At 53.1% G+C, this 24828-nt stretch overlaps 1 protein-coding gene and 1 long non-coding RNA gene across 2 annotated transcripts; one reads left to right on the top strand and one right to left on the bottom strand.

The window, feature by feature from the left end:
* Window positions 1–332: 332 nt before the first annotated feature.
* On the top strand, window positions 333–3085 carry LOC149430673 (uncharacterized). Its single transcript, XR_016309477.1, has 3 exons — window positions 333–507; window positions 591–643; window positions 2716–3085. It is a non-coding gene; the product is annotated as an uncharacterized LOC149430673 (long non-coding RNA).
* Window positions 3086–8663: 5578 nt separating this feature from the next.
* LOC149430672 (spermatogenesis-associated protein 2-like protein) lies at window positions 8664–16536 on the bottom strand. The gene is made up of 4 exons (XM_089666116.1): window positions 16398–16536; window positions 15756–15949; window positions 12229–12532; window positions 8664–9800 (listed from the first exon to the last, which is right to left on the bottom strand). Exons 3-4 carry the CDS (start codon window positions 12529–12531, stop codon window positions 8838–8840), a joined length of 1266 nt encoding a protein of 421 aa, XP_089522242.1. The 5' UTR covers window position 12532; window positions 15756–15949; window positions 16398–16536; the 3' UTR covers window positions 8664–8837.
* Between the last annotated feature and the right edge of the window lie 8292 nt (window positions 16537–24828).

Below are 24828 nucleotides of genomic sequence, written 5' to 3'. Positions count from 1 at the left end.
CCGAGCCTTCAGTTTGCTACAGAAAAGAATTTTCATGGCCAAAGAATTTTCTTTTCTTTCCAGGTCGCGGCTCATTTCTTTTTCGATGACATTTCTCGCACGATTCTTCCATCATTGATTAGAAATTTGTTTTTCAAAAAATTTCCAACATGGCCGATCAAATTTAATGGTCACGTAAAAATCGTCCTTTCTGTGGCCCACTAATGGTGCGAAATTCCAACAAGAAAGATTTTGAAAAGAAAATCCTTTTGGGAATTTGACCCGCGCTGGCTTTAGATGGGGGTGTAGAGGAGACCCTCGCGGTAGCTGCTCCTGGGACTGGCAGTTGCCGATCGACCTCTTATCAGCGTCTTTGTTCTCATTGCAGGGCTTCTCAAAGCTGCCTCTGGTTGGTCAGTACACGGTCCGCAAGCAGCCGTACAACAACCTGAAGCACAAGTTCCCCTGGCTGTCCGAGGCCGGCCTGCGGCTCCTCAACTTTCTCTTCATGTACGACCCAAAGAAGAGGTAAGAGGACAAGATGGCGGAATGTTGTCATCGAACGTCCTGAACCTCCATACTGAGCGATGTTCTCTCTCCCACCTTCTCAGAGCCACAGCGGAGGACAGCCTGGCCAGCTCTTACTTCAAGGAAAAGCCTCTCCGTGAGTAGCCGTGCCACACATTAAGAGGATATGGGGGGGGATCGGTCAGAGGATACGGGGGGGGGGGGAATCGGTCAGAGGGTAACAGGGGGGAATCGGTCAGAGGATACTGGGGGAGGGAATTGGACAGAGGTTACGTGGGGGGGTCTATCAGAGGATACCGGGGGGGGGAGGAGGGAATCGGTCAGAGGATAGTGGGGGGGGGGGGGGGGGGGGGGTTGGGGAGGAATCAGTCAGAGGATATGGGGGGGTGGATCGGTCAGAGGATATGGGGGAGGAATTGGACAGAGGTTACGTGGGGGGGTCTATCAGAGGATACCGGGGGGGGGGGGGAATCGGTCAGAGGATAGTGGGGGGGGGGGGTTGGGGAGGAATCAGTCAGAGGATATGGGGGGGGTGGATCGGTCAGAGGATATGTCAGAGGATATGGGGGGGGGGGTGGATCGGTCAGAGGATATGGGGGGGGGTGGATCGGTCAGAGGGATATGGGGGGGGATGGGTCGGTCAGAGGATATGGGGGGGGGGGGGGGGGTGGATCGGTCAGAGGATATTGGGGAGGGGAGAATCGGTCCAGAGGATATGGGGGGGGGGGGGGGAGAGAATCGGTCAGAGGATATGGGGGGGAGAATCGGTCAGAGGATATGGGGGGGGATTGGTCAAGACTGCAACAGCGCTCAAAGGCATACTGGAAAGAACGACCAAGACTTGGGTGTCATCCAAACACATTGTGAAGGAACGACTCCCATCAGCCCACACATTGCCTTGGACAGGTTAGTGTATAGTCGGACGATCGGCAGTTGGTAGTCGATGTGAGCGATCCTAAATTACCAGACTCCGTGGATGTGGTGGAATGTCCTGCCGTTATGAGGATCCATGTAGTAGAGGAACGCAATCACTGAGAGCCAATGGAAATTCCTTCTCCCTGCACTGGAGTGTATCCACTGCAGGACCAGAACACGTCACTCCCGGGGCCCCAGATAGACTCCACTGCAGGACCAGAACATGTCACTCCCGGGGCCCCAGATACACTCCACTGCAGGACCAGAACACGTCACTCCGGGGCCCCCAGATACACTCCACTGCAGGACCAGAACACGTCACTCCCGGGGCCCGAGATACACTCCACTGCAGGACCAGAACACGTCACTCCCGGGGCCCCAGATAGACTCCACTGCAGGACCAGAACATGTCACTCCCGGGGCCCCAGATACACTCCACTGCAGGACCAGAACACGTCACTCCCGGGGCCCCAGATACACTCCACTGCAGGACCAGAACACTGTCACTCCCGGGGCCCCAGATACACTCCACTGCAGGACCAGAACACGTCACTCCCGGGGCCCCAGATACACTCCACTGCAGGACCAGAACACGTCACTCCCGGGCCCCAGATACACTCCACTGCAGGACCAGAACACGTCACTCCCGATGCATGGTGCCACCCGGGAACCGAGATACACTCTACCGCAGGGAGAAGGAATTCCATTGGCTCTCAGTCATTGCGTTTTCACAGGTGTCAAACATAAGGCCCACGGGCCGAATCTGGCCCTCCAGGCCATTTCATGTGGCCCTTGCACCTCTCCTGCAGGTACCCCTTGTCTCAGCAGTCGGCAGCAGAGGAGGATAGAACACCTCCGCCAGATCCTGCATTTCTCAGTACAGCTGCAGTCCCCCCTCATCTCTGCCTCCCCCGGTCTCAGCATTCAGCAGACTCTGGTAACTGACTCCAGCCCTCCTCTGGTCCTCCTCCAGACCTGGCACTTTCTGCTTTCCAGCTCTGCCCCTAAAGGGGGTGCACGGTGATGTTATGGAGGGTGGGGGATTCTTGATTGGGGTGCTCTGGACATCTAGTCAAGTGGTAAAAGACCATGTTTATATGTTTGCCGCCGCAGGAGTCCACTTCCACCTGTTGTTGTTATTTTACTGTCGTGGTTTTAAATGACATCCTGGAATCTGATTGGTCCCTTTGGGCGACAGTAAATTCTGCCTTTAGTACATTTCTCCCCATCAGACCCCCCAGGATACATTTTTTACAGAAATAACACTTTTATGTAATTTTTGCTTTTTTTCAGCTTGTGAGCCGCAGCTGATGCCGACGTTCCCTCATCACCGCAACAAGAGGGTGAGCAGCGTCGGGGTGGAGAGCCAGGCTAAACGCTGCAAACCGTGAACCGCCGTACTTGTGTCTGCGAATAGGAGTGGAGCCGCCATGTTTTCCAGTGCAATGTGAACTGTCTGGAAGATGTCTCTGCAGTAAGAGCAGACAATAGTGTAACCGGGAATTCGGTGTCACCTGTCATTGGGGCAGCTCGAGTATGAGGACCGAACTATGGAGAACCACGACCAAGGTTTCTCTGGGTGCCTGGAGTCATCCTGGTCCTCTCTGATGAGGACTACATTGCAAAGCGTGACATATGGGGGGAGGGGGTTGGCTGCCCTTTCTGAAGGTGGGAAGGGGTTTGGCTGCCCTATGTTGGGAAGGGAGTTGGCTGCCCTTTGTGGGGGGGTTGGGTTTGGGTTGTTTGCCCTTTGTGAGGGTGGGGGTTGGCGGCGGCTTGCCCTTTGTGGGGAGGGATACTCAGCGGTGATCTATGAGTGTTTCTGATGGCTGCCAAGGGCTGTCCAACCAACTGCCATCCTTGCTGAGCTTTGTGGTGCACCCTCTTCTGTTGTGGACATCGATTCCTGTAGCTGCTGTGGCATCGGACTACGCCCCCCCCCCCCCCCCAGCCTCCAGCGCTTATGGGACCTAAACCAAGAATGGCGTTCCTTACCCCTGTCCTTGTGTATATCAGGATGGGGGGGGTCCTCCTGCACTGGCATCAGTGTATATCAGGATGAGGGGGGGGGTCCTCCTGCACTGGCCTCAGCCTATTCTTTCAGAGGTGTCTGTCCTGTCCGCCATTTTTATTTGAGAAGTTTTATAACAAAGTAAAGAAAAACGTTTCCCGACATTTGTAGTCTTTCTGCAGAAAAAATAACCCCCCCCCCCCCCCCCCACTCCACTTGCACCACACAGAAACGCATGCGATGTGACTGTGATCCAGGGCTGAAGGAGTGGCAGTGATCTGCAATTGTTTGAACGAATCCCGGGGGTCTGCGATCCTTTTGCTCCCATCGACTTCCATTGGTTCCCTGAGGTCACCCTCCTTGGCGGGAGAGACTCCGTGTTACCCAGAACAAGAAGAATCCGAATATCAATCAGCGAGAAAGCTCCAGTCAGTCCTTCTGCTGTCGAGGGACTACAAGTCCCAGAATGCTTTGCCAGCTGTGCCGCCAGCACTTTTCATGAGGAGCATCCTGCAGGCCATACACGGGTCAAATACTGAACAAATGTTCTTTTGAAAATTGTCATTAAGAATTTTAGTTGGAATTTCGCACCATCAGTGGGACCGATTTTGGAGCGGCCATCCAATGTAAGCGATCGGGCACAATGGAAATTTTTTTGAGAAGCAAACTTAATTTCTAATCAATGATGGGAGAATTGTGCGAGAAAGGAAATCGACAAAGAGATGAGCGCGAGCCGCGACCTGGAAAGAAAAAAAAAAAAGATTCTCGGCCACGAAAATAATTATTTTCTGTAGCAACATGTGAAATGAAAGACTCGGTTGGTCAAATTTCAAAATCAATGGCAGCGCCATCGGGTTACAAAACGCACAAAATTTCCGATTTTCTAAAGAAGATTTAGGATTTGACCCGTGTATGGCCGGCGTTATTATGGGGGAGAATCGGGGTAAAACATGAATTAAAGAAAACAAGAAATCTGATCAATAACATTTATTTGTTTCCCTCGTACAATCGCTTCATTGGAATATTTATTAGTAAAAATCTACAAAAAAAAAAAGAAATCCATTCACGTTAAAAAACAAGGAAAGTTCATCGGCCGCCATCCCCCTCCCCTATAGATTTGGATCTGGTCACTCTCCTATCTCAGACAATAAATCGCAGCTCTGGGCTGTAGTTGTGACGCCCCATGCAGACGGGGAGAGACCATACGGCAGGGTTGCTATGCCGACGCATTTGAGGCGTGGCCTACTTTATCAAGTCAAGCTGGCGGCTAATGGAAACTCCCGATCTCTACTTGCGATTGGGAGCTTTCTTGGTCATGTGACAGCCAATCACGGCAGTCATGTGATCAGAAACCTTGCCCCACCTCCCGGCATCTGGAACCCCTTAAAAAGCCTTAAGGTGCCAACGCCAAGAGGTGCAGTGGTTGTATCGCCGAAACATTTCTTACATTAATGCATTCCCTGCATAAAAGGTGAAAGAATGTCCCAGTATTTGTATCACCCCTCCCCTCCCCCTCCTACCTACCCGAGCCTGAACTTGGTACAGCACTGTGCCCATCTGCAGAGGCTCTTCTCCCCGCTCTAAGGTTTTGCTGGATGGTTCCCGGTGCTGTCAGTCAACTCCTACAATACGGGGGGGGGGCGGGGTTGGTTTCTGGCCGAGCCTCACTATGTCTATAGATGCAGGCGGCGCAGCTCAGGATCAAGCCCTCAGGTGTGCCACCATAGGAAGCTGAGAAATGAAGGCGACAGTGAGGCACCCGACAAGGAGGATCAGAGCTGCTCTGCGCCAAACCATCATACAGACCAGGGAAGTATATATGTTTGTTATTAAGAAAAAACAAATTGACTTTAGAAGTGCTAGAAATTTATTGTACCTAAGCAGTACCTTAAAAAATTGACAATTTTCTAATTCGTACTAAAAAATATCTGTGCACTTCCTGTGCCGAAACACTGGTGTACCTACAACCTCATAGCTGGATATCTGCAGCGTAGAATCATCTAAGGCACTGCTGCCTCTGACTGCTGGTCTCAGGAGATTGAGTGAGGGCTCTGCTGGTCTCGGGATTGGGTGAGGGCACCACTGGTCTCGGGATTGGTTGACGTCACTGCTGGTCTCAGCAGATTGGTTGAGGTCACCGCTAGTCTCAGCGGATTGGTTGAGGGCACCGCTGGTCTCAGGGGATTGGTTGAGGGCACCGCTGGTCTCAGGGGATTGGGTGAGGGCACTGCTGGTCTCAGGGGATTGGGTGAGGGCACCGCTGGTCTCAGGAGATTGGGGGAGGTACTGCTGGTCCCAGGAGACTGGGGGAGGGCACTGCTGGTCGCAGGAGATTGGGTGAGGGCATTGCTGGTCGCAGGAGATTGGGGGAGGTACTGCTGGTCCCAGGAGACTGGGGGAGGGCACTGCTGGTCGCAGGAGATTGGGTGAGGGCATTGCTGGTCGCAGGAGATTGGGTGAGGGCATTGCTGGTCGCAGGAGATTGGGTGAGGGCATTGCTGTACTAATCACTGTTCTTGCTGGAATAGCAGCTGTATCTAGAGACCTGCAGTGCAAGGATCTTCTTGCTTTGGCTCTGTGCTTCCTCTACCCTTCTGAATATTACTCCTCCAGTCATCAAGGGACAGCTCTGACCTAAAGAATCAAAGCCCCGCCTCTACCAATAGGTCCACTTCCACACCGAAACAGTGCAGACTATGGTATGGAAGACTGCAGGGTGCAGACAGAGCGCGGGGTGCAGACTATGGAATAAAAGAACGCAGGGTGCAGACTATGGAACGGAAGAGAGCGGGGTGCAGACTATGGAACGAAGACCGCCGGGTGCAGACTATGGAACGGAAGAGAGCGGGGTGCAGACTATGGAACGGAAGAGCGCGGGGTACAGACTATGAAACGGAAGAGCGCGGGGTGCAGACTATGAAGCGGAAGAGCGCGGGGTGCAGACTATGGAGCGGAAGAGCGCGGGGTGCAGACTTTGGAGCGGAAGAGCGCGGGGTGCAGACTTTGGAGCGGAAGAGCGCGGGGTGCAGACTATGGAACGGAAGAGCGCGGGGTGCAGACATGAACAAAGAGCGCGGGGTGCAGACTATGGAACGGAAGAGCGCGGGGTGCAGACTATGGAACGGAAGAGCGCGGGGTGTGATGGAGTGCAGGGTGCCTGGTCCCTTGTCCTCTGCTGGACTTTTTGTGCTATCGCTGTACAGGTCCTCTTTAAGGAGTCTCATTAATTTACTACCATCCCCCTTCTGAAACCGCTATATGCCTGTCAATGATCCAATCCCGCACCTTCAGTTACCCCGAACATAGAGGCAGATCAGATCTGACACTTCTTATGAGGAGACAGAAGATGGAACGATCCAGAGGAGTTACAACGGAGCGAATCATTGGTGTGACTATAAATAATTGCATAAACACCGTCACTGCGTGTGGGGGGGGGAATGGCACCATATGATGGAGTTCCCAATTTCAACAACCCCTCCATCCTAGCTGAGGCAGACGGATGTAGATTTCCCCGTCTACATTCCAGCCAGTCCGCTGTCACCCGCCTGTGACACCGCCGCTCTCACCACCGCAGCTCCGACACCGCCGCTCTCACCACCGCAGCTCCAACACCGCCGCTGTCACCACCGCAGCTTTGACACCGCTGCAGCTCCGACACCGCCGCTCTCACCACCGCAGCTTCGACACCGCTGCAGCTCCGACACCGCCGCTCTCACCACCGCAGCTCCGACACCGCCGCTCTCACCACCGCAGCTCCGACACCGCCGCTCTCACCACCGCAGCTCCGACACCGCCGCTCTCACCACCGCAGCTCCGACACCGCCGCTCTCACCACCGCAGCTCCGACACCGCCGCTCTCACCACCGCAGCTCCGACACCGCCGCTCTCACCACCGCAGCTCCGACACCGCCGCTCTCACCACCGCAGCTCCGACACCGCCGTTCTCACCACCGCAGCTCCGACACCGCCGCTCTCACCACCGCAGCTTCGACACCGCTGCAGCTCTGACACCGCCGCTCTCACCGCTGTTCGGCTTTCAATGTCTTCCTGAGATGAAGCCGCACTGCACAGAAATGGGAGAAGCAGCTCGCCGTCCTCCAGCACCCAACAAACGTATAGTCATGCTGACCAATGGGGTCCTGTTGACCATGGAGGACCTTGTAAGGTGCAAAACAAAGAATCTGCTATTGCTACCATGGCGACCGCACGTTCCATAGGTGTACTCCTTTACCGACCTGAAACAAGTATGGAAGTTCTGACTTCACTGGATGCATACTTGTTTCTGGTCAATGACTCGCCAAGCAGTGGAGGAGGGATAGGGGTGACGGCTTTGAAGGTTGTCATGGGGGCTGCTGCAAGTCTGGACAGGCACCTACATCCTCCCAGACCATCCTGGCATTTCAAAGACCTGACAACGCTGATGTTTTCCCGCCCCTTCCTGCCTTCTGCACATTTCTATTGGCTGTGGATGACTGAGGGCTGAGCTAACACTACAAGGATGGGTCAGGGCTTTGTCTGTCAAAATGGTGGCTGTAAACCCTCCATATCCCCAGTGACCGGCCTCAGGTGATACACAGAGAGGAAAAAGACCCTCCTACATACGTTGTACCTGTGTATCTGCAGTCCTCTCTACATCTGTTTACAGTACATAATTTATACAGCTTGTCTGAGCTTTCAGAAAGCAGGAGGCTGAAGTTACATTCTGCAGAGATCAGTGAGCCGATTGAAGGAAGGGAAAAGGAGCTCCCTCCCCCCTTCACACAGCAACAAAACTGAGGCTGTCAATCACAGGCTGTGCGCTGGAGCTCCCGTCACCTTTTTATCTCGTCAGGAGAACTTGTCAGAAGTGACTCATGCAGAGGAAGGAGGCAGCAGACAGAAATGACACTAAGCCCTGGTTCACATATATGCGGCTGTGCGGGCACAAGAGCCCATTCATTTGAGTGGACTCCCGTGTCCCGGGACACGCAGGGAAGTCCCTACACTTCTTTGGAAACCACAGCCCACCCCGGAACCTCGGCTCCCAGTGCGGTTGCAATTTTCAGTGCAGGCGGCGTGCCATTAGAATTAATGGCACCCGCCCGCGGGTCCACATTCTTTTGTGGGGGTGGTGCGGCTGTTCGGATTTTTGTGCGGATCCACAGCGTCACCACCCGCACAGATGTGAACCGAGCCTTAGTGCTCTGGACTGAGACAAGGACACACTACAGAGGGATGCGCTTTGTTCACATTTCATGTCTGAGGTTTAGAACCACTTTAATGGAAGGATCTGGGATGCTGGTACAGCAATCAGCAGCAGTTTGCAATTAAAAAAAGTTGGCAAGAGTAGATTCCATTTCTGTATCCTGATTGGTTCCCTGGTGGTAACCGCTCTGCCCATTCCCCTAGAAATGACGGTAGAGATCTATACTTCACTTCCCCTCTCCAGGGCGCCGTCTACACACAGCTGGGTCAGGTCCATGAGGCTCCTCCGTAGCCACAGTTGCTGGTCCTTCTCCAGCATGATCATTCTGGCGCAGTGCTGCCTCCCTCGGCACTCCTCCAGCTGCTTGCAGTTTATGTAGTGCAGCTCCCTGCACTGGGAACAGCGGTAATGCGGTAAATTCCCCGGGTGTAAGCAGATGTGCAGCTTGTACTGCCTGCCCTCTTCCTGCATCACGGCCTCCCGCTTCTTGGTCGGAGTCAGTGGAGTGAGCGCATGGCCGGAACTCCTACACGCGGTCAGCCGCGGACAGGAAGAGCTGTGGAGAAGGCGGCACTCCGCACAGCACTGCTGTAACGATCCATCCGTGTACACGCAGTCATGCATGGTATACTCCGCCTGCATCTGGAGCGACGCAGAGCCGGCGTCCTCTCCTTGCGGGAGAAGATCCCCTTTCCTCTTGAGGAGCACAAGCCGCTCCGTTCTTTCCCTGCATCTCCCGTTCACGTGCTGCTCCCAGGTCTCGTGGCAATGGTCGCAGAATTTGGGTCGGTACAATTCGCCAACTTTATCAAAGTCACAGCTATTGAGTGCGTCCGCGGTGGGAGGAGACTTGGGAACCTGGGCGGCTTCCTGGATGAGTTTCTGCAGCCTCTCCATACATGCAGCTTCTCCTCTCCACGTCTTCCTCTCCTGGATGAGGTCGGCTCCGTTCACCAGCGCCGGTCCGGAGATGAGGACGATGTCCGCCAATATGCGACACTCCAACTGAGCAGCAAGGAAGCCCAGGGCTGCCGTACTGAGCATGTGCGCTAAAGGCGGGGCACGGAGAGACAGGCAAGCCCCGCCTTCCTGAGGTTCGTACCCCAGTTTGCCGAGAGCCAATAAAATTCCATCTTGAGAGAGCGCCGGCTCCAGGAGGTGGACATAATGGCCAGAGTAGGTCTGTAGGGAGACAAGGGAGATGACCAGCGTGGGTGTGAAGCCAGAATACAAAAATACAGCATTCAATCCAGATTACCAAAATATCACAGAGAGGGGTTCAAAATTCTGTACTCAGGTTCCGGGAGTGTCCCACTCACTCATACAATGATGATAGCAAAGATACAGCGTCATGAAAAACTATTCATACCCCTATAACAGAAAAACACAGAGAACACCGAACTCAGAAGTGCCACCTTGGCGTGAACTCCACAGGCCGGATATGATGTCACTGGTTAACTCTGCCCAACACGTTTCGTCCCTCCCCGTGATGTCCTATCCGGCCTGTGGAGTGTGCGCCGAGGTGATGCTTCCGGTTTGGCGTTGGCAAGCGTTTTGCAATGCAGTGAAACATGTATGTATGTAAAGTTGGCTTTACATGCAGCCAGCAACCCGGGACATCCAAATATATTGGTCTTTATTCACCACAGGGTGACCACAGGATAAAACATCTTCCAAGGTAGCCATGATGAAGGCCTTATGGCCGAAACACGTAAACTGTTTTATCCTGGGATTACCCTGTGATGAATAAAAAACAATTTACTTGGATGTATGTAAAGCCAGCCATCTTCACCTCCTTGAGACCACCAAAATGGGAAGCATCACCTCAGTGAGCACTCCACGGGCCGGATAGGACATCACCGATGATGGGGAGGGGCGAAACGTGTCGGGCAGTTAACCAGTGACGTCACATCCAGCCTATGGAGGGTACACCAAGATGGCACTTCCGGGGGTTCGGTGTTCTCATCTGTTATATTATGTTTTTTACAGCTTCCCCGCTGCCCTGTAGCAGATATACTGCTAGAGGGTGGCACGGGTGCGCAAAATCGTATATATATATATATATATACACATACGTGATTTCGCATTTCCGGGTAGGGGGGTGCGCACTCTACCCGCATCGCCATTCGTGGCCGTCAATCACCGGGCTCCGCCCAGTAATTACCGAGCATCTCCAACTGGGAGGAAGATTGTTTTGTTTACTAACAGTCCTCCTCCCTGTCAGCTCGGGCACACTGCACAGCACAGCCATCCAGATCAGTGTGATCACAGTGAAGCACACAGACACCGCCCCCCCTAGTAAATCACTCCCTACATATAGTTAACCCTTTGATAGCCCCTCACATTAACCCCTTCCTGCCCAGTGCCATTAGTACAGTGTCAGGGCTTTTTTTTTTTTTTTAGCACTGATCACTGTATTGGTGTCACTGGGGATGTCAGTGACACCAAGTCAGTTACCCCCAGTGTCAGCATCGCTGATCGCTGCCATTACTGGTAGAAAAACAAAATCCCCGTATCTATACCGCCATTTGTAGACGCTATAACTTTCACGTAAACCAATTAATTTACATGTATTGGGTTTTTTTTTTTAGCAAAGACACGGAGCGGGATACATTTTGGATGAAATTTAGGACGAAATTTGATTCAATTGTTTTACTGAACACGTTTTATAGCAAAAAGTCCAAAATATTGTTTTTTTTCTCAAAATTGTCGGTCTTTTTTTTGGTTATAGCAAAAAAAATTAAACCGCACAGGGGATCAAATACCACCGAAAGAAAGCTCAATTTGTGGGAAAAAAGGTCGTAAATTTGAGTGCAGTGTTGCATGACCGCGCAATTGTCAGTTAAAGTAATGCAGCGCCGTAATGCAAAAAAAATGGCCTGGTCAGGAAGGGGGGAATGCTCTGGAGGGGGAGGGGGGAATCCTCTGGAGGGGTTAACCCACTGAAAGATCCCTTTATAGCAGTTTTACCGCTACAGGGCAGTCCTCCAGTACAAAATCAGGTCTATATACACGTGATTTTGCACTTCCACCATAGGGGGAGGGCGCGCCGCCGTCGGTTTGCTTCTGCTGTGAACACTAACAAGAGAAGCTGATCTGTGAGTCCCGGTAAACAGATGTTCGCCGGCACCCGCCAATCGTCAGGCAGGACAAAGAACAGAGCTCTGCCTATGTAAACAAGGCACTGTTCTGACAGGGAGGGAAGTGAAGGAACTTGTGTCCCTGCGAACATGAGCCTTCACTTCCCCAAGTAACATCGCCACCTACTGTACACCAAGCACATTGCAAGGCACACAGTTAACCCTTTGATCACCCTAGATGTTAACCCCTTCCCAACCAGTGACACCAGCACAGTGATCAGTGTATACTTTAGCACTGATCACTGCATTCGTGTCACTGGTTCCCACAAAGTGTAAAAATGTCCGCCGCAATATTGCATTCCCACTATAAGTTGCTGATTGGCGCCATTATTAGTATAAAAAGAGAAATCCATTTCCAGTAACCGTCCCGCAGTTTTCAGACGCTGTAACTTCTCCGCAAACTAATCAATACATGCTTATCGGGATTTTTTGTAGATGTAGCAGAATACATTTTGGGAGACCTCACTCACCTTTATGGTATAAAACTCTTTTCTCCAAGGAGTGAAGTAAAGATGAAGGGCCGCCTGCTCCAGGGCCTGGAAGGCATTGGCCATACGATTCAGGGCGGAGAGAAGATCTGATTGGTCCTGGAGGCCGCTGCCAATCAAGGAGAAGGCATCATTGTGGAGAGCGTTGTGCAGGTCGGGCTCTTCCAGGATCGTCCGTCTCACCGCGTCAATCAGCTTGGTGTCAGCGCAGGGAGCGGCATCATCCTGAGTGCAGGCAACGAGCAGCCAGCTCTGGTACTGAGCCAGCAAGGAGTCCACCGCCATCCTGGGGGAGACAATGGAGACAATTCTACAGATCTGTAACCAATCGGCTGGGAACACAAACAGATCCCAGAGCCGTGACTTCCTATCTGTTGTATGTAAAGTCCTCACATTTCAGCAAAGAGAGAGAGATTGCTACACTCTTTGCTCCGGGTATCCTGCTCCCTGTCCCTCCCGAGTGTCAGCGCTCCGGGTACCCTGCTCTCCGTCTCTCCCGAGTGTCAGCGCTCCGGGTACCCTGCTCTCCGTCTCTCCCGAGTGTCAGCGCTCCGGGTACCCTGCTCTCTGTCCCTCCCGAGTGTCAGCGCTCCAGGTATCCTGCTCCCTGTCCCTCCCAAGTGTCAGCGCTCCGGGTACCCTGCTCTCCGTCTCTCCCGAGTGTCAGCGCTCCGGGTACCCTGCTCTCCGTCTCTCCCGAGTGTCAGCGCTCCGGGTACCCTGCTCTCCGTCTCTCCCGAGTGTCAGCGCTCCGGGTACCCTGCTCTCCGTCTCTCCCGAGTGTCAGCGCTCCGGGTACCCTGCTCTCCGTCTCTCCCGAGTGTCAGCGCTCCGGGTATCCTGCCCTCTGTCCCTCCCGAGTGTCAGCTCTCCGGGTATCCTGCTCTCCGTCTCTCCCGAGTGTCAGCGCTCCGGGTACCCTGCTCTCCGTCTCTCCCGAGTGTCAGCTCTCCGGGTACCCTGCTCTCCGTCTCTCCCGAGTGTCAGCGCTCCGGGTACCCTGCTCTCCGTCTCTCCCGAGTGTCAGCGCTCCGGGTACCCTGCTCTCTGTCCCTCCCGAGTGTCAGCGCTCCGGGTATCCTGCTCCCTGTCCCTCCCGAGTGTCAGCGCTCCGGGTATCCTGCTCCCTGTCCCTCCCGAGTGTCAGCGCTCCGGGTACCCTGCTCTCTGTCTCTCCCGAGTGTCAGCGCTCCGGGTACCCTGCTCTCTGTCTCTCCCGAGTGTCAGCGCTCCGGGTACCCTGCTCTCCGTCTCTCCCGAGTGTCAGCGCTCCGGGTACCCTGCTCTCCGTCTCTCCCGAGTGTCAGCGCTCCGGGTACCCTGCTCTCTGTCTCTCCCGAGTGTCAGCGCTCCGGGTATCCTGCTCCCTGTCCCTCCCGAGTGTCAGCGCTCCAGGTACCCTGCTCTCTGTCTCTGCCGAGTGTCAGCGCTCCAGGTACCCTGCTCTCTGTCTCTCCCGAGTGTCAGCGCTTCGGGTACCCTGCTCTCTGTCCCTCCTGAGTGTCAGCACTCCGGGTCACCTGCTCTCTGTCCCTCCTGAGTGTCAGCGCTCCGGGTACCCTGCTCCCTGTCCCTCCTGAGTGTCAGCGCTCCGGGTACCCTGCTCTCCGTCTCTCCCGAGTGTCAGCGCTCCGGGTACCCTGCTCTCCGTCTCTCCCGAGTGTCAGCGCTCCGGGTCACCTGCTCTCTGTCCCTCCCGAGTGTCAGCGCTCCGGGTACCCTGCTCTCCGTCTCTCCCGAGTGTCAGCGCTCCGGGTACCCTGCTCTCCATCTCTCCCGAGTGTCAGCGCTCCAGGTACCCTGCTCTCTGTCTCTCCCGAGTGTCAGCGCTCCGGGTATCCAGCTTTCTGTCCCTCCCGAGTGTCAGCGCTCCGGGTATCCTGCTCTCCGTCTCTCCCGAGTGTCAGCGCTCCGGGTATCCTGCTCTCTGTCTCTCCCGAGTGTCAGCGCTCCGGGTACCCTGCTCTCTGTCTCTCCCGAGTGTCAGCGCTCCGGGTATCCAGCTCTCTGTCCCTCCCGAGTGTCAGCGCTCCGGGTACCCTGCTCTCCGTCTCTCCCGAGTGTCAGCGCTCCGGGTATCCAGCTCTCTGTCCCTCCCGAGTGTCAGCGCTCCGGGTATCCAGCTCTCTGTCCCTCCCGAGTGTCAGCTCTCCGGGTATCCTGCTCTCCGTCTCTCCCGAGTGTCAGCGCTCCGGGTACCCTGCTCTCCATCTCTCCCGAGTGTCAGCGCTCCAGGTACCCTGCTCTCTGTCTCTCCCGAGTGTCAGCGCTCCGGGTATCCAGCTTTCTGTCCCTCCCGAGTGTCAGCGCTCCGGGTATCCTGCTCTCCGTCTCTCCCGAGTGTCAGCGCTCCGGGTATCCTGCTCTCTGTCTCTCCCGAGTGTCAGCGCTCCGGGTACCCTGCTCTCTGTCTCTCCCGAGTGTCAGCGCTCCGGGTATCCAGCTCTCTGTCCCTCCCGAGTGTCAGCGCTCCGGGTACCCTGCTCTCCGTCTCTCCCGAGTGTCAGCGCTCCGGGTATCCAGCTCTCCGTCCCTCCCGAGTGTCAGCGCTCCGGGTATCCAGCTCTCTGTCCCTCCCGAGTGTCAGCTCTCCGGGTATCCTGCTCTCCGTCTCTCCCGAGTGTCAGCGCTCCGGGTATCCTGCTCTCCGTCTCTCCCGAGTGTCAGCGCTCCGGGTATCCTGCTCTCCGTCCCTCCCGAGTGTCAGCGTTCCGGGTATCCTGCTCTGTCTCTGCCGAGTGTCAGCGCTCCGGGTATCCTGCTCTCCGTCTCTCCCGAGTGTCAGCGCTCCGGGTATCCTGCTCTCCGTCTCTCCCGAGTGTCAGCGTTCCGGGTATCCTGCTCTGTCTCTGCCGAGTGTCAGCGCTCCGGGTATCCTGCTCTCTGTCTCTCCCGAGTGTCAGCGCTCCGGGTACCCTGCTCTCCGTCTCTCCCGAGTGTCAGCGCTCCGGGTATCCAGCTCTCTGTCCCTCCCGAGTGTCAGCGCTCCGGGTATCCAGCTCTCTGTCCCTCCCGAGTGTCAGCTCTCCGGGTATCCTGCTCTCCGTCCCTCCCGAGTGTCAGCTCTCCGGGTATCCTGCTCTCCGTCCCTCCCGAGTGTCAGCGTTCCGGGTATCCTGCTCTGTCTCTGCCGAGTGTCAGCGCTCCGGGTATCCTGCTCTCCGTCCCTCCCGAGTGTCAGCGTTCCGGGTACCCTGCTCTCTGTCTCTGCCGAGTGTCAGCGCTCCGGGTATCCTGCTCTCCGTCTCTCCCGAGTGTCAGCTCTCCGGGTACCCTGCTCTCTGTCCCTCCTGAGTGTCAGCGCTCCGGGTATCCTGCTCTCTGTCTCTGCCGAGTGTCAGCTCTCCAGGTATCCTGCTCTCTGTCCCTCCCGAGTGTCAGCGCTCCGGGTATCCTGCTCTCTGTCCCTCCTGAGTGTCAGTACTCTCTGAGTGACTGTTCTCTCCTGTCTGTCCCCCCCCCTCATTCCTCCCAGACAATGATCTCAGCACTCACTGCACCTCACTCACCTGCCAGCATCCCAAGCTCACTGCTTGCTGCAGCCCCGCCCCATCAGCTGATTGGTCCCAGGCGGTGATTGGTGGATGAACCAGAGAGTGGTGATGACACGGGAAGCGTCTGGTCAGAGGCAGCACTGTGCATACAGAGTCCCCCTCACGCTGCTGATCCTCGGGGGAGGTGCTGCTCCGTCATCTGATGGTAACTGTAATAAAGGGAACATGGAATGTGACTATCAGGGAGCTCTGACATCCAGCACACCTCCCCGCCACCAACAACCACGTATGGAGAAGGAGGGGGGGGGAGGAAAGAAAGGAGGGGGGGGGGGAGGAAAGAAAGGAGGGGGGGGAGGAAAGAAAGGAGGGGGGGGGAGAGGAAAGAAAGGAGGGGAGGGGGGAGGAAAGAAAGGAGGGGGGGGGGAGGAAAGAAAGGAGGGGGGAGGAAAGAAAGGAGGGGGGGGGAGAGGAAAGAGGGGGGGGGAGGAAAGAAAGGAGGGGGGGGGAGGAAAGAAAGGAGGGGAGGGGGGGGAAAGAAAGAGAGGAGGGGGGGGAAGAAAGAAAGGGGGGAGGAGAAGAAAGAGAGGAGGGGAGAAGGAAAGAGGGGGGGGAGGACCATCCCCGGGAACAGTCGGTAGGTCCCCCTCCGGTACTCACCGTCCATCCCCCGCTCTTCCTCCTCTTTCCTCATCAAGACTTCCGGGTTCTTGCAGTCGCCAGGCTCCAAAAATCTCGCGAGAGGACACCGTTAGACGGGGGCGGGACCCAGCCGATCACATGACTGGTCCTGCAAGTCACATGTGTGCCCTTAGTTGGGCGGGTTATGGTTGTGGTGGGCGTGTCTTGGGTGAGATATGTGTAGGCGGGGCTGGAAGTTGTGTCTGCCTGGCTGTGTTGCGGAGCTCCATTGATGGCACTGCGCTCCTCTGTATACACCGCGGGGAGGGGTGATATCTGTGACACTCCACCCACCAGGAGCGCAGGAGAAGTCGCTGAGCATTACTCACAGCCAAGCGCTGCAGTTTCCCACACAGAGAAATGGGGTTGTGCTGATGTGAGGGGCGCCATGGAAATAATGGGGTCCCCGGACATCTGATACCGCGCCACCTGCAGATATGTGGCTCCACACACAGCCAGTTACACCGCAGTGCGCAAATGCACCAATGATGGGACACTATTCCTCCCACTGACACCAACGACGGGGCACTATTCCTCCCACTGACACCAACGACGGGGCACTATTCCCCCCACTGACACCAACGACGGGGCACTATTCCTCCCACTGACACCAACGACGGGGCGCTATTCCTCCCACTGACACCAACGACGGGACGCTATTCCTCCCACTGACACCAACGACGGGGCGCTATTCCTCCCACTGACACCAACGACGGGGCGCTATTCCTCCCACTGACACCAACGACGGGGCGCTATTCCTCCCACTGACACCAACGACGGGGCGCTATTCCTCCCACTGACACCAACGACGGGGCGCTATTCCTCCCACTGACACCAACGACGGGGCGCTATTCCTCCCACTGACACCAACGACGGGGCGCTATTCCTCCCACTGACACCAACGACGGGGCGCTATTCCTCCCACTGACACCAACGACGGGGCGCTATTCCTCCCTCTGACACCAACGACGGGGCGCTATTCCTCCCTCTGACACCAACGACGGGGCGCTATTCCTCCCTCTGACACCAACGACGGGGCGCTATTCCTCCCACTGACACCAACGACGGGGCGCTATTCCTCCCACTGACACCAACGACGGGGCGCTATTCCTCACACTGACACCGACGACGGGGCGCTATTCCTCCCACTGATACCGACGACGGGGCGCTATTCCTCCCACTGATAACGACGACGGGGCACTATTCCTCCCACTGATAACGACGATGGGGCGCTATTCCTGCCACTGACACCGATGATGGGGCGCTATTCCTGCCACTGACACCGATGATGGGGCGCTATTCCTCCCACTGATACCGATGATGGGGCGCTATTCCTCCCACTGATACCGATGATGGGACACTATTCCTCCCACTGACACCGATGATGGGACACTATTCCTCCCACTGACACCGATGATGGGACACTATTCCTCCCACTGACACCAATGATGGGGCACTATTCCTCCCACTGACAACAACAACGATGGGGCACTATTCCTCCCACTGACACCAATGATGGGGCACTATTCCTCCCACTGACACCAATGATGGGGCACTATTCCTCCCACTGATACCAACGATGGGGCACTATTCCTCCACTGACACCAATGATGGGGCGCCATTCCCCCCACATTGTATCATTATATACATTCCATTATACATTGTATCTCTCTAACTCCTGGCATAGAGAGAAAAAAAAAGTTTGTTAAAAAAAAAAGATAAATATTAAAAAAGAAAAAATAATGAAAATCCCCAGATGAAGGTTTGATCTGGTACAGTGCCGGGGTTAGTGTTTGGATCTAAAGTCCAAAGGTCAGGATTTCCTAGATTGTAAGCTCCCAGGATCAGGGCCCTCGATCCCCTCATGTATCACATTGTATTGTTCTGTCACATGTTCTGCCCCCCCTGTAATGTACAGCGCTGAGCCAACTATGGGGGCTTTATAAATACTCTATAATAATAATAACAACTTGGTGTCAGTGTGTTTTAGGCACTATTTCCGGGCCGTACTCCGGGTACAAACAACACATAACACACATATATGGTGTCGCTGCGATCGTCAGGAGATGGAGAATTTATTTTGGGTTGTTCTTTGGTGGTCGGTTATGGTCGTAACAAGAAACACAGCTAAATAAAACAAAATGTTGCTTTTTTACTATTTTTGGCCAGTTTTCCTTTGATAATAAAAAAAATCAAGAGATATCCATTATCATTCACCACAAATGAAACCCAATTTGTCCTAAAAATCTCGGTATAATCCGCCCGGATGTACGAAGCAGTGTTGATGATACGGACGGTTTTACTAACACGGGTCAATGTTGCAGAATTGTTTTTAGGCGTTTAGATTTGTTTTCCCCTCAGGCATGACGGGGTTAAGCAGCTGAGAACAGAGGTCAGCCAATCACTTATTTCGAATAAAAAGCAATTTATTATACATACATACACAATGTTTTACCTTTTTCATCTCTGTGTTCATCTGCTCGGGTTGCTTCATAAGTTGCGGGTCGCACGGACTTTCATTTTAAAGCTGTTTGTTTTTTTTGCATGGTTCCATTTTGTCCAGCTTGGCACAATGTAAAGCCGAAAGGTGTAACAAAGGTATAGCGAGCGCTACAAGCAAATTAGTGTAAGCGGCTAGAACACCAAGAAAGGTAACCAAACAACCTTACAATAATCAATAAAAGGAGAACAATAGGTGCAGCGCTTGAATCAAAGTGCAAAAAGAATGCTCTGTGAAGGTATATAAGCATATAGATATAAATATAAATGCTCAAAAAGGTCGGTGAACAGTGCGCTTAATTAATAGAAAATGTTAAAACAAAACACACAGTCCACATCCCAAGTCAATGGTTGTAGGAGGGGTGAAAAAGAATCCTAGGAGCGAATAGAGTGCGCACTCACCAGAAGTGCGTATATAATACGCATGTAGAGAGGTATACTTTGCAGAATGCCTCTGGCATCAAAGCTCCGGTCAGATCACACTCCACACCATCCCCTGTCTCACCACGAAGAGCAGTATCCGTCAAACAGTATGGGCGTCAAAAGTACTCCTTAGTCCAGATAGGCACTGTGGGAGATGGTGCTCTCAAGGAGAGCCCAATAAAGGACGCCACATAGTGTAATGCTGTTTGACTTGGGTTTATTAGTCAAAGCAAATACATGAAATACTGACCATAGAATGCTGGCCACATGTAGTGGCTAGATGTCCATGTGCTGTAGCCCCCCTGACGCGTTTCGTGCAATGCACGTTCTCAAAGGGCGTAGGGCTGAGAACATGCATCGCACGAAACGCGTCAGGGGCCTACAGCACATGGACATCTAGCCACTACATGTGGCCAGCATTCTATGGTCAGTATTTCATGTATTTGCTTTGACTAATAAACCCAAGTCAAACAGCATTACACTATGTGGCGTCCTTTATTGGGCTCTCCTTGAGAGCACCATCTCCCACAGTGCCTATCTGGACTAAGGAGTACTTTTGACGCCCATACTGTTTGACGGATACTGCTCTTCGTGGTGAGACAGGGGATGGTGTGGAGTGTGATCTGACCGGAGCTTTGATGCCAGAGACATTCTGCAAAGTATACCTCTCTACATGCGTATTATATACGCACTTCTGGTGAGTGCGCACTCTATTCGCTCCTAGGATTCTTTTTCACCCCTCCTACAACCATTGACTTGGGATGTGGACTGTGTGTTTTGTTTTAACATTTTCTATTAATTTTGCGCACTGTTCACCGACCTTTTTGAGCATTTATATTTATATGCTTATATACCTTCACAGAGCATTCTTTTTGCACAATGTAAAGCCGACCACATGCGGGTCGAATTGTTGAAGAATTCTCTTTCGAAAATCTTTTCTAAGAATTTTCATTAGAATTTCACACCATCAACGGCCAATTTTCAAGCAATCATCGAATCTGAGTGATCTGGAATGTTGAAAATTTTTTGAAAACTGAACAAATTTCTAATCAATGACGGGAGAATCGTGCGAGAAATGTCATCGAAAAAGAAACGAGCCGCGACCTGGAATGAAAAGGAAATTCTGGGACATGGAAATTCTTTTCTGTAGCAACACGAGGGGAAATGAAAGCTTCGGTCAATTTTCGATATCAATGATGGCGCCATTGGATTACAAAATCCATGAAATGTCTGATTTTCTAACGAAAAATTGTTCGGAATTTGACCCGTGTATGGCCTGCATAAGTCTACACTCACCGGCCACTTTATTAGGTCCACCTGTTCAGTTGCTCGGTAACACAAATTACTAATCAGCCAATCACAAGGCAACAACTCAATGCATTTAGGCATCTAGACTCGGTGAAGACGACTTACTGAAGTTCAAACCGAGCCTGTAGCCCATAGTCCCATGATTCCATAGCCTGTAGCCCATAGTCCCATGATCCCATATTCCGTAGTCCATAGTCCCATGATTCCATAGCCTGTAGCCCATAGTCCCATGATCCCATAGCCTGTAGCCCATAGTTCCAGGATTCCATAGCCTGTAGCCAATAGTCCCATGATCCCATAGCCTGTAGCCCATAGTCCCATGATCCCATAGCCTGTAGCCCATAGTCCCATGATCCCATAGCCTGTAGCCCATAGTCCCATGATTCCATAGTCATTAGACCATAGTCCCATGATCCCATATTGCGTAGCCCATAGTCCCATGATAGTCCCATGGTCCCACAGTCTATAGCCCCCCATTCCATCATCCCACGGTCAATAGCCCATAGTCCCATAATCCCATAGCCTGTAGCCTATAGTCCCATGATCCTAGAGTCTATAGTCCCATGATCTCATAGTCATTAGCCCAAAGTCCCATGATCCCATATTCCATAGCCCATAGTCCCATGATAGTCCCATGGTCAAACAGTCTATAGCCCATAGTCCCATAATCCCACAGTCTGAAGCCCATAGTTCCATGATCCCATATTCTATACGCCAAAGTCCCATGATCCCATAGTCCGTAGCCCATAGTCCCTTGATACCATAGTCCCATGATCCCATAGTCCATAGTCCCATGATCCCATAGTCCGTAGCCCATAGTCCCTTGATCCCATAGTCCCTTGATCCCATAGTCCCATGATCCCATAGTCCCATGATCCCATAGTCCGTAGCCCATAGACCCATGATCCCATAGTCCATAACCCACAGGCCATAGTTCCATGATCTCATAGTCCATAGCCCATTTCGGGAGCAACCAAGAGAAGGTGGCTACATTCCTACATACAGGGGGACGATGGAGAACAAACATAGCCGAGGGTGGAAGTCAGGTCACAGCAGCAACAAATCTATATATCAACAACAGATCTCCCAGCAGCCAGCATCAATACACTCTTCAGCAACAATGGACTCCATTTCTCAACAGTAGATCCCTTCCAGCAACAACAATAGAACCCCCACCAGCAACAATAGATCCCCCACAGCAACAATAGAACCCCCGCCAGCAACAATAGAACCCCCGCCAGCAACAATAGATCCCCCGCCAGCAACAATAGATCCCCCACCAGCAACAATAGACCCCCCCACCAGCAACAATAGACTGCCATGCAAAAATAGATCCCCTCCAGTGACAACATATCCCCAAGCAGCCAGCATCAGCAAACCTTCCAGCACCCTTTGCCATTACATACATTCAGTGCTGGAGGTGCCGGAACTGCGTTCCCCCGCATTGCTGCTGAACAAACGCCCTTTGTTTGTGGCGGTATCACACGCTGTATTTTTCAGATGTAGCTCATAGGGGTCTGGTTTGGATACTAAGGAGAACCCCAGGCCAACATTTTTTTAAAAATGGCGTAGGGTCCTCCCAGATCCATACCAGACCCAAAATCCCTTAGGATTGGGAGGGGACTCGCACACCTTTTTCTTTTTTTTTTTTATTTTGGTGTGGGGTTCCCCCAGAGCCCAGAGCAGAGCTAAGGGCCGTTTTTTTTTTTTTGTGTGTGTGTGTGGGGTTTCTTTAAAATCCATACCAGACCCAAAGGGGACCGTATGGAGGGGGGGGGACAGGGGGGCTTCACGCTGTTTTATTCATCAATTGTAATTGCCGGCATGTTTTGTGTTCATTCGGCTGTCAGTGGGACCCCCGCTGACAGCTGTGAGTTATCCGTTGTTAAGGATGCGGCGGCCGGCTTCCCTAACAACCAGCCACCGTGTGATAAATTACCGCATGAAAATATACATTAATTACCGCAATAACGATATTTTACCGCAAGAGTTACTTATCGCAAAATTCTTAGTGAATTGCACATTTGCAAAAAAAGTACCGCATGCGTTATTTTACCGCATTTTTTTCAGTCGTTATTTAACCCCCTCACGCTGACCGTACGCAAAAATATGGCCTCTTGGCAGCTGGGCCTTGACGCCGAGCGGCCGTATATTTGCGTACCATTGGAAAACACACATGTGCTGAGAGTGCACGCCCTGCGTGCTTCCAGCACACGTGTCGGTGTCCCACGGAAAGGTCCCGATCTCCCCTTGCGATTGGGACCTTTCCGATCATGTGACCGCCGTGACAGCGAATCACGGCGGTCACATGACCCTAAAACCCCACATCCCGTCGTTTGAAACCCCTTAAAGAGCCAGGAGGCGCCGGCGTGAAGAGGGTAACTCTTACTGAATTGACTCCTTGGACCAGGGGTCTGCAAACTTTCGAAACAAAGTGCCAGTTTACTGCCCTTGAAACTGTAGGTGGGCCGGACTGTGGCCAGTGGGACTATAAAATGCCCCGGCATTGGTGGAAGTAAACAGTGCCATAGGCTTGGTGGTCACTTGGGGAAAACAAATTATATCACTGGTGTCAGTGGGAGTAATAGAGTCCCATCACTGGAGAGAGGAATAGTACCCCATTGTTGGTGTCAGTGGGAGGAATAGTGCTCCACCTTTGGTGCCAGTGGAAGGAATAAAGTCCCATTGCTGGTGTCAGTGGGAGAATTAGTTCCCTATCTCGGGTGCCAAAGGGAGGAATAGTACCCCATTGTTGGTGTCAGTGAGAGGAATAGCACCCCATTGTTGGAGTCAATGGGAGGAATAGTGCCCCATCATTGGTATCAGTGGGAGGAATAGTGCCCCATCATTGGTGTCAGTGGGAGGAATAGTGCCCCATTGTTGGTGTCAGTGGGAGGAATAGTGCCCCATCATTGGTATCAGTGGAAGGAATAGTGTCCCATCATTGGTATCAGTGGGAGGAATAGTGCCCCATCATTGGTATCAGTGGGAGGAATAGTGCCTCATCATTGGTGTCAGTGGGAGGAATAGTGCCCCATCATTGGTGTCAGTGAGAGGAATAGTGTCCCATCATTGGTATCAGTGGTAGGAATAGCGCCCCATCATTGGTGTCAGTGGGAGGAATAGTGCCCCATCATTTGTGTCAGTGGGAGGAATAGTGCCCCATCATTTGTGTCAGTGGAAGGAATAGTGCCCCATTGTTGGTGTCAGTGGGAGGAATAGTGCCCCATTGTTTGTGTCAGTGGGAGGAATAGTACCCCATTGTTTGTGTCAGTGGGAGGAATAGTACCCCATTGTTGGTGTCAGTGGGAGGAATAGTGCCCCATCATTGGTATCAATGGGAGGAATAGTGCTCCATCATTGGTGTCAGTGGGAGGAATATTGCTCCACCTTTGGTGTCAGTGGGAGGAATAGTACCCCATTGTTGGTGTCAATGGGAGGAATAGTGCTCCACCATTGGTATCAGTGGGAGGAATAGTGCTCCACCTTTGGTGTCAGTGGGAGGAATAGTGCTCCACCTTTGGTGTCAGTGGGAGGAATAGTGCCCCATCATTGGTGTCAGTGGGGGGAATAGTGCTCCACCATTGGTATCAGTGGGAGGAATAGTGCCCCATCATTGGTGTCAGTGGGAGGAATAGTGCTCCACCATTGGTATCAGTGGGAGGAATAGTGCTCCACCTTTGGTGTCAGTGGAAGGAATAGTGCCCCATCATTGGTGTCAGTGGGAGGAATAGTGCTCCACCATTGGTATCAGTGGGAGGAATAGTGCTCCACCTTTGGTGTCAGTGGAAGGAATAGTGCTCCACCTTTGGTGTCAGTGGAAGGAATAGTGCCCCATCATTGGTATCAGTGGGAGGAATAGTGCTCCACCTTTGGTGTCAGTGGAAGGAATAATTCTCTAAGGCCTGGATAAAGGCAAGCAAAGGGCCACATCCGGCCCGCGGGCCGCAGTTTGGAGACCCCTGCCTTAGAGACATTGATAATGAAGTGTTGCCCTACAGATCAGCCAGCAGAGGGCGTCCGCTGACAACAGAAGCAGTGTGCACTATGTGATTGCTTGTTTGCTTCCTATGGGGTCACCAATAAAATATTTATGAAGTGTTCGGCCATGCCGGGGATTATGCGGAGCACCCCTTAACGTATTATCACAGCGCCCTTCTTGTGATATCAACATTTTGCT

The sequence above is a fragment of the Staurois parvus genome, unplaced genomic scaffold (genome assembly GCF_062004578.1).
Source record: "Staurois parvus isolate SC_StPar_1 unplaced genomic scaffold, SC_StPar_1.0 ptg002538l, whole genome shotgun sequence".
Taxonomy (NCBI): domain Eukaryota; kingdom Metazoa; phylum Chordata; class Amphibia; order Anura; family Ranidae; genus Staurois; species Staurois parvus.
This window is presented reverse-complemented; position numbering and strand designations above follow the sequence as displayed.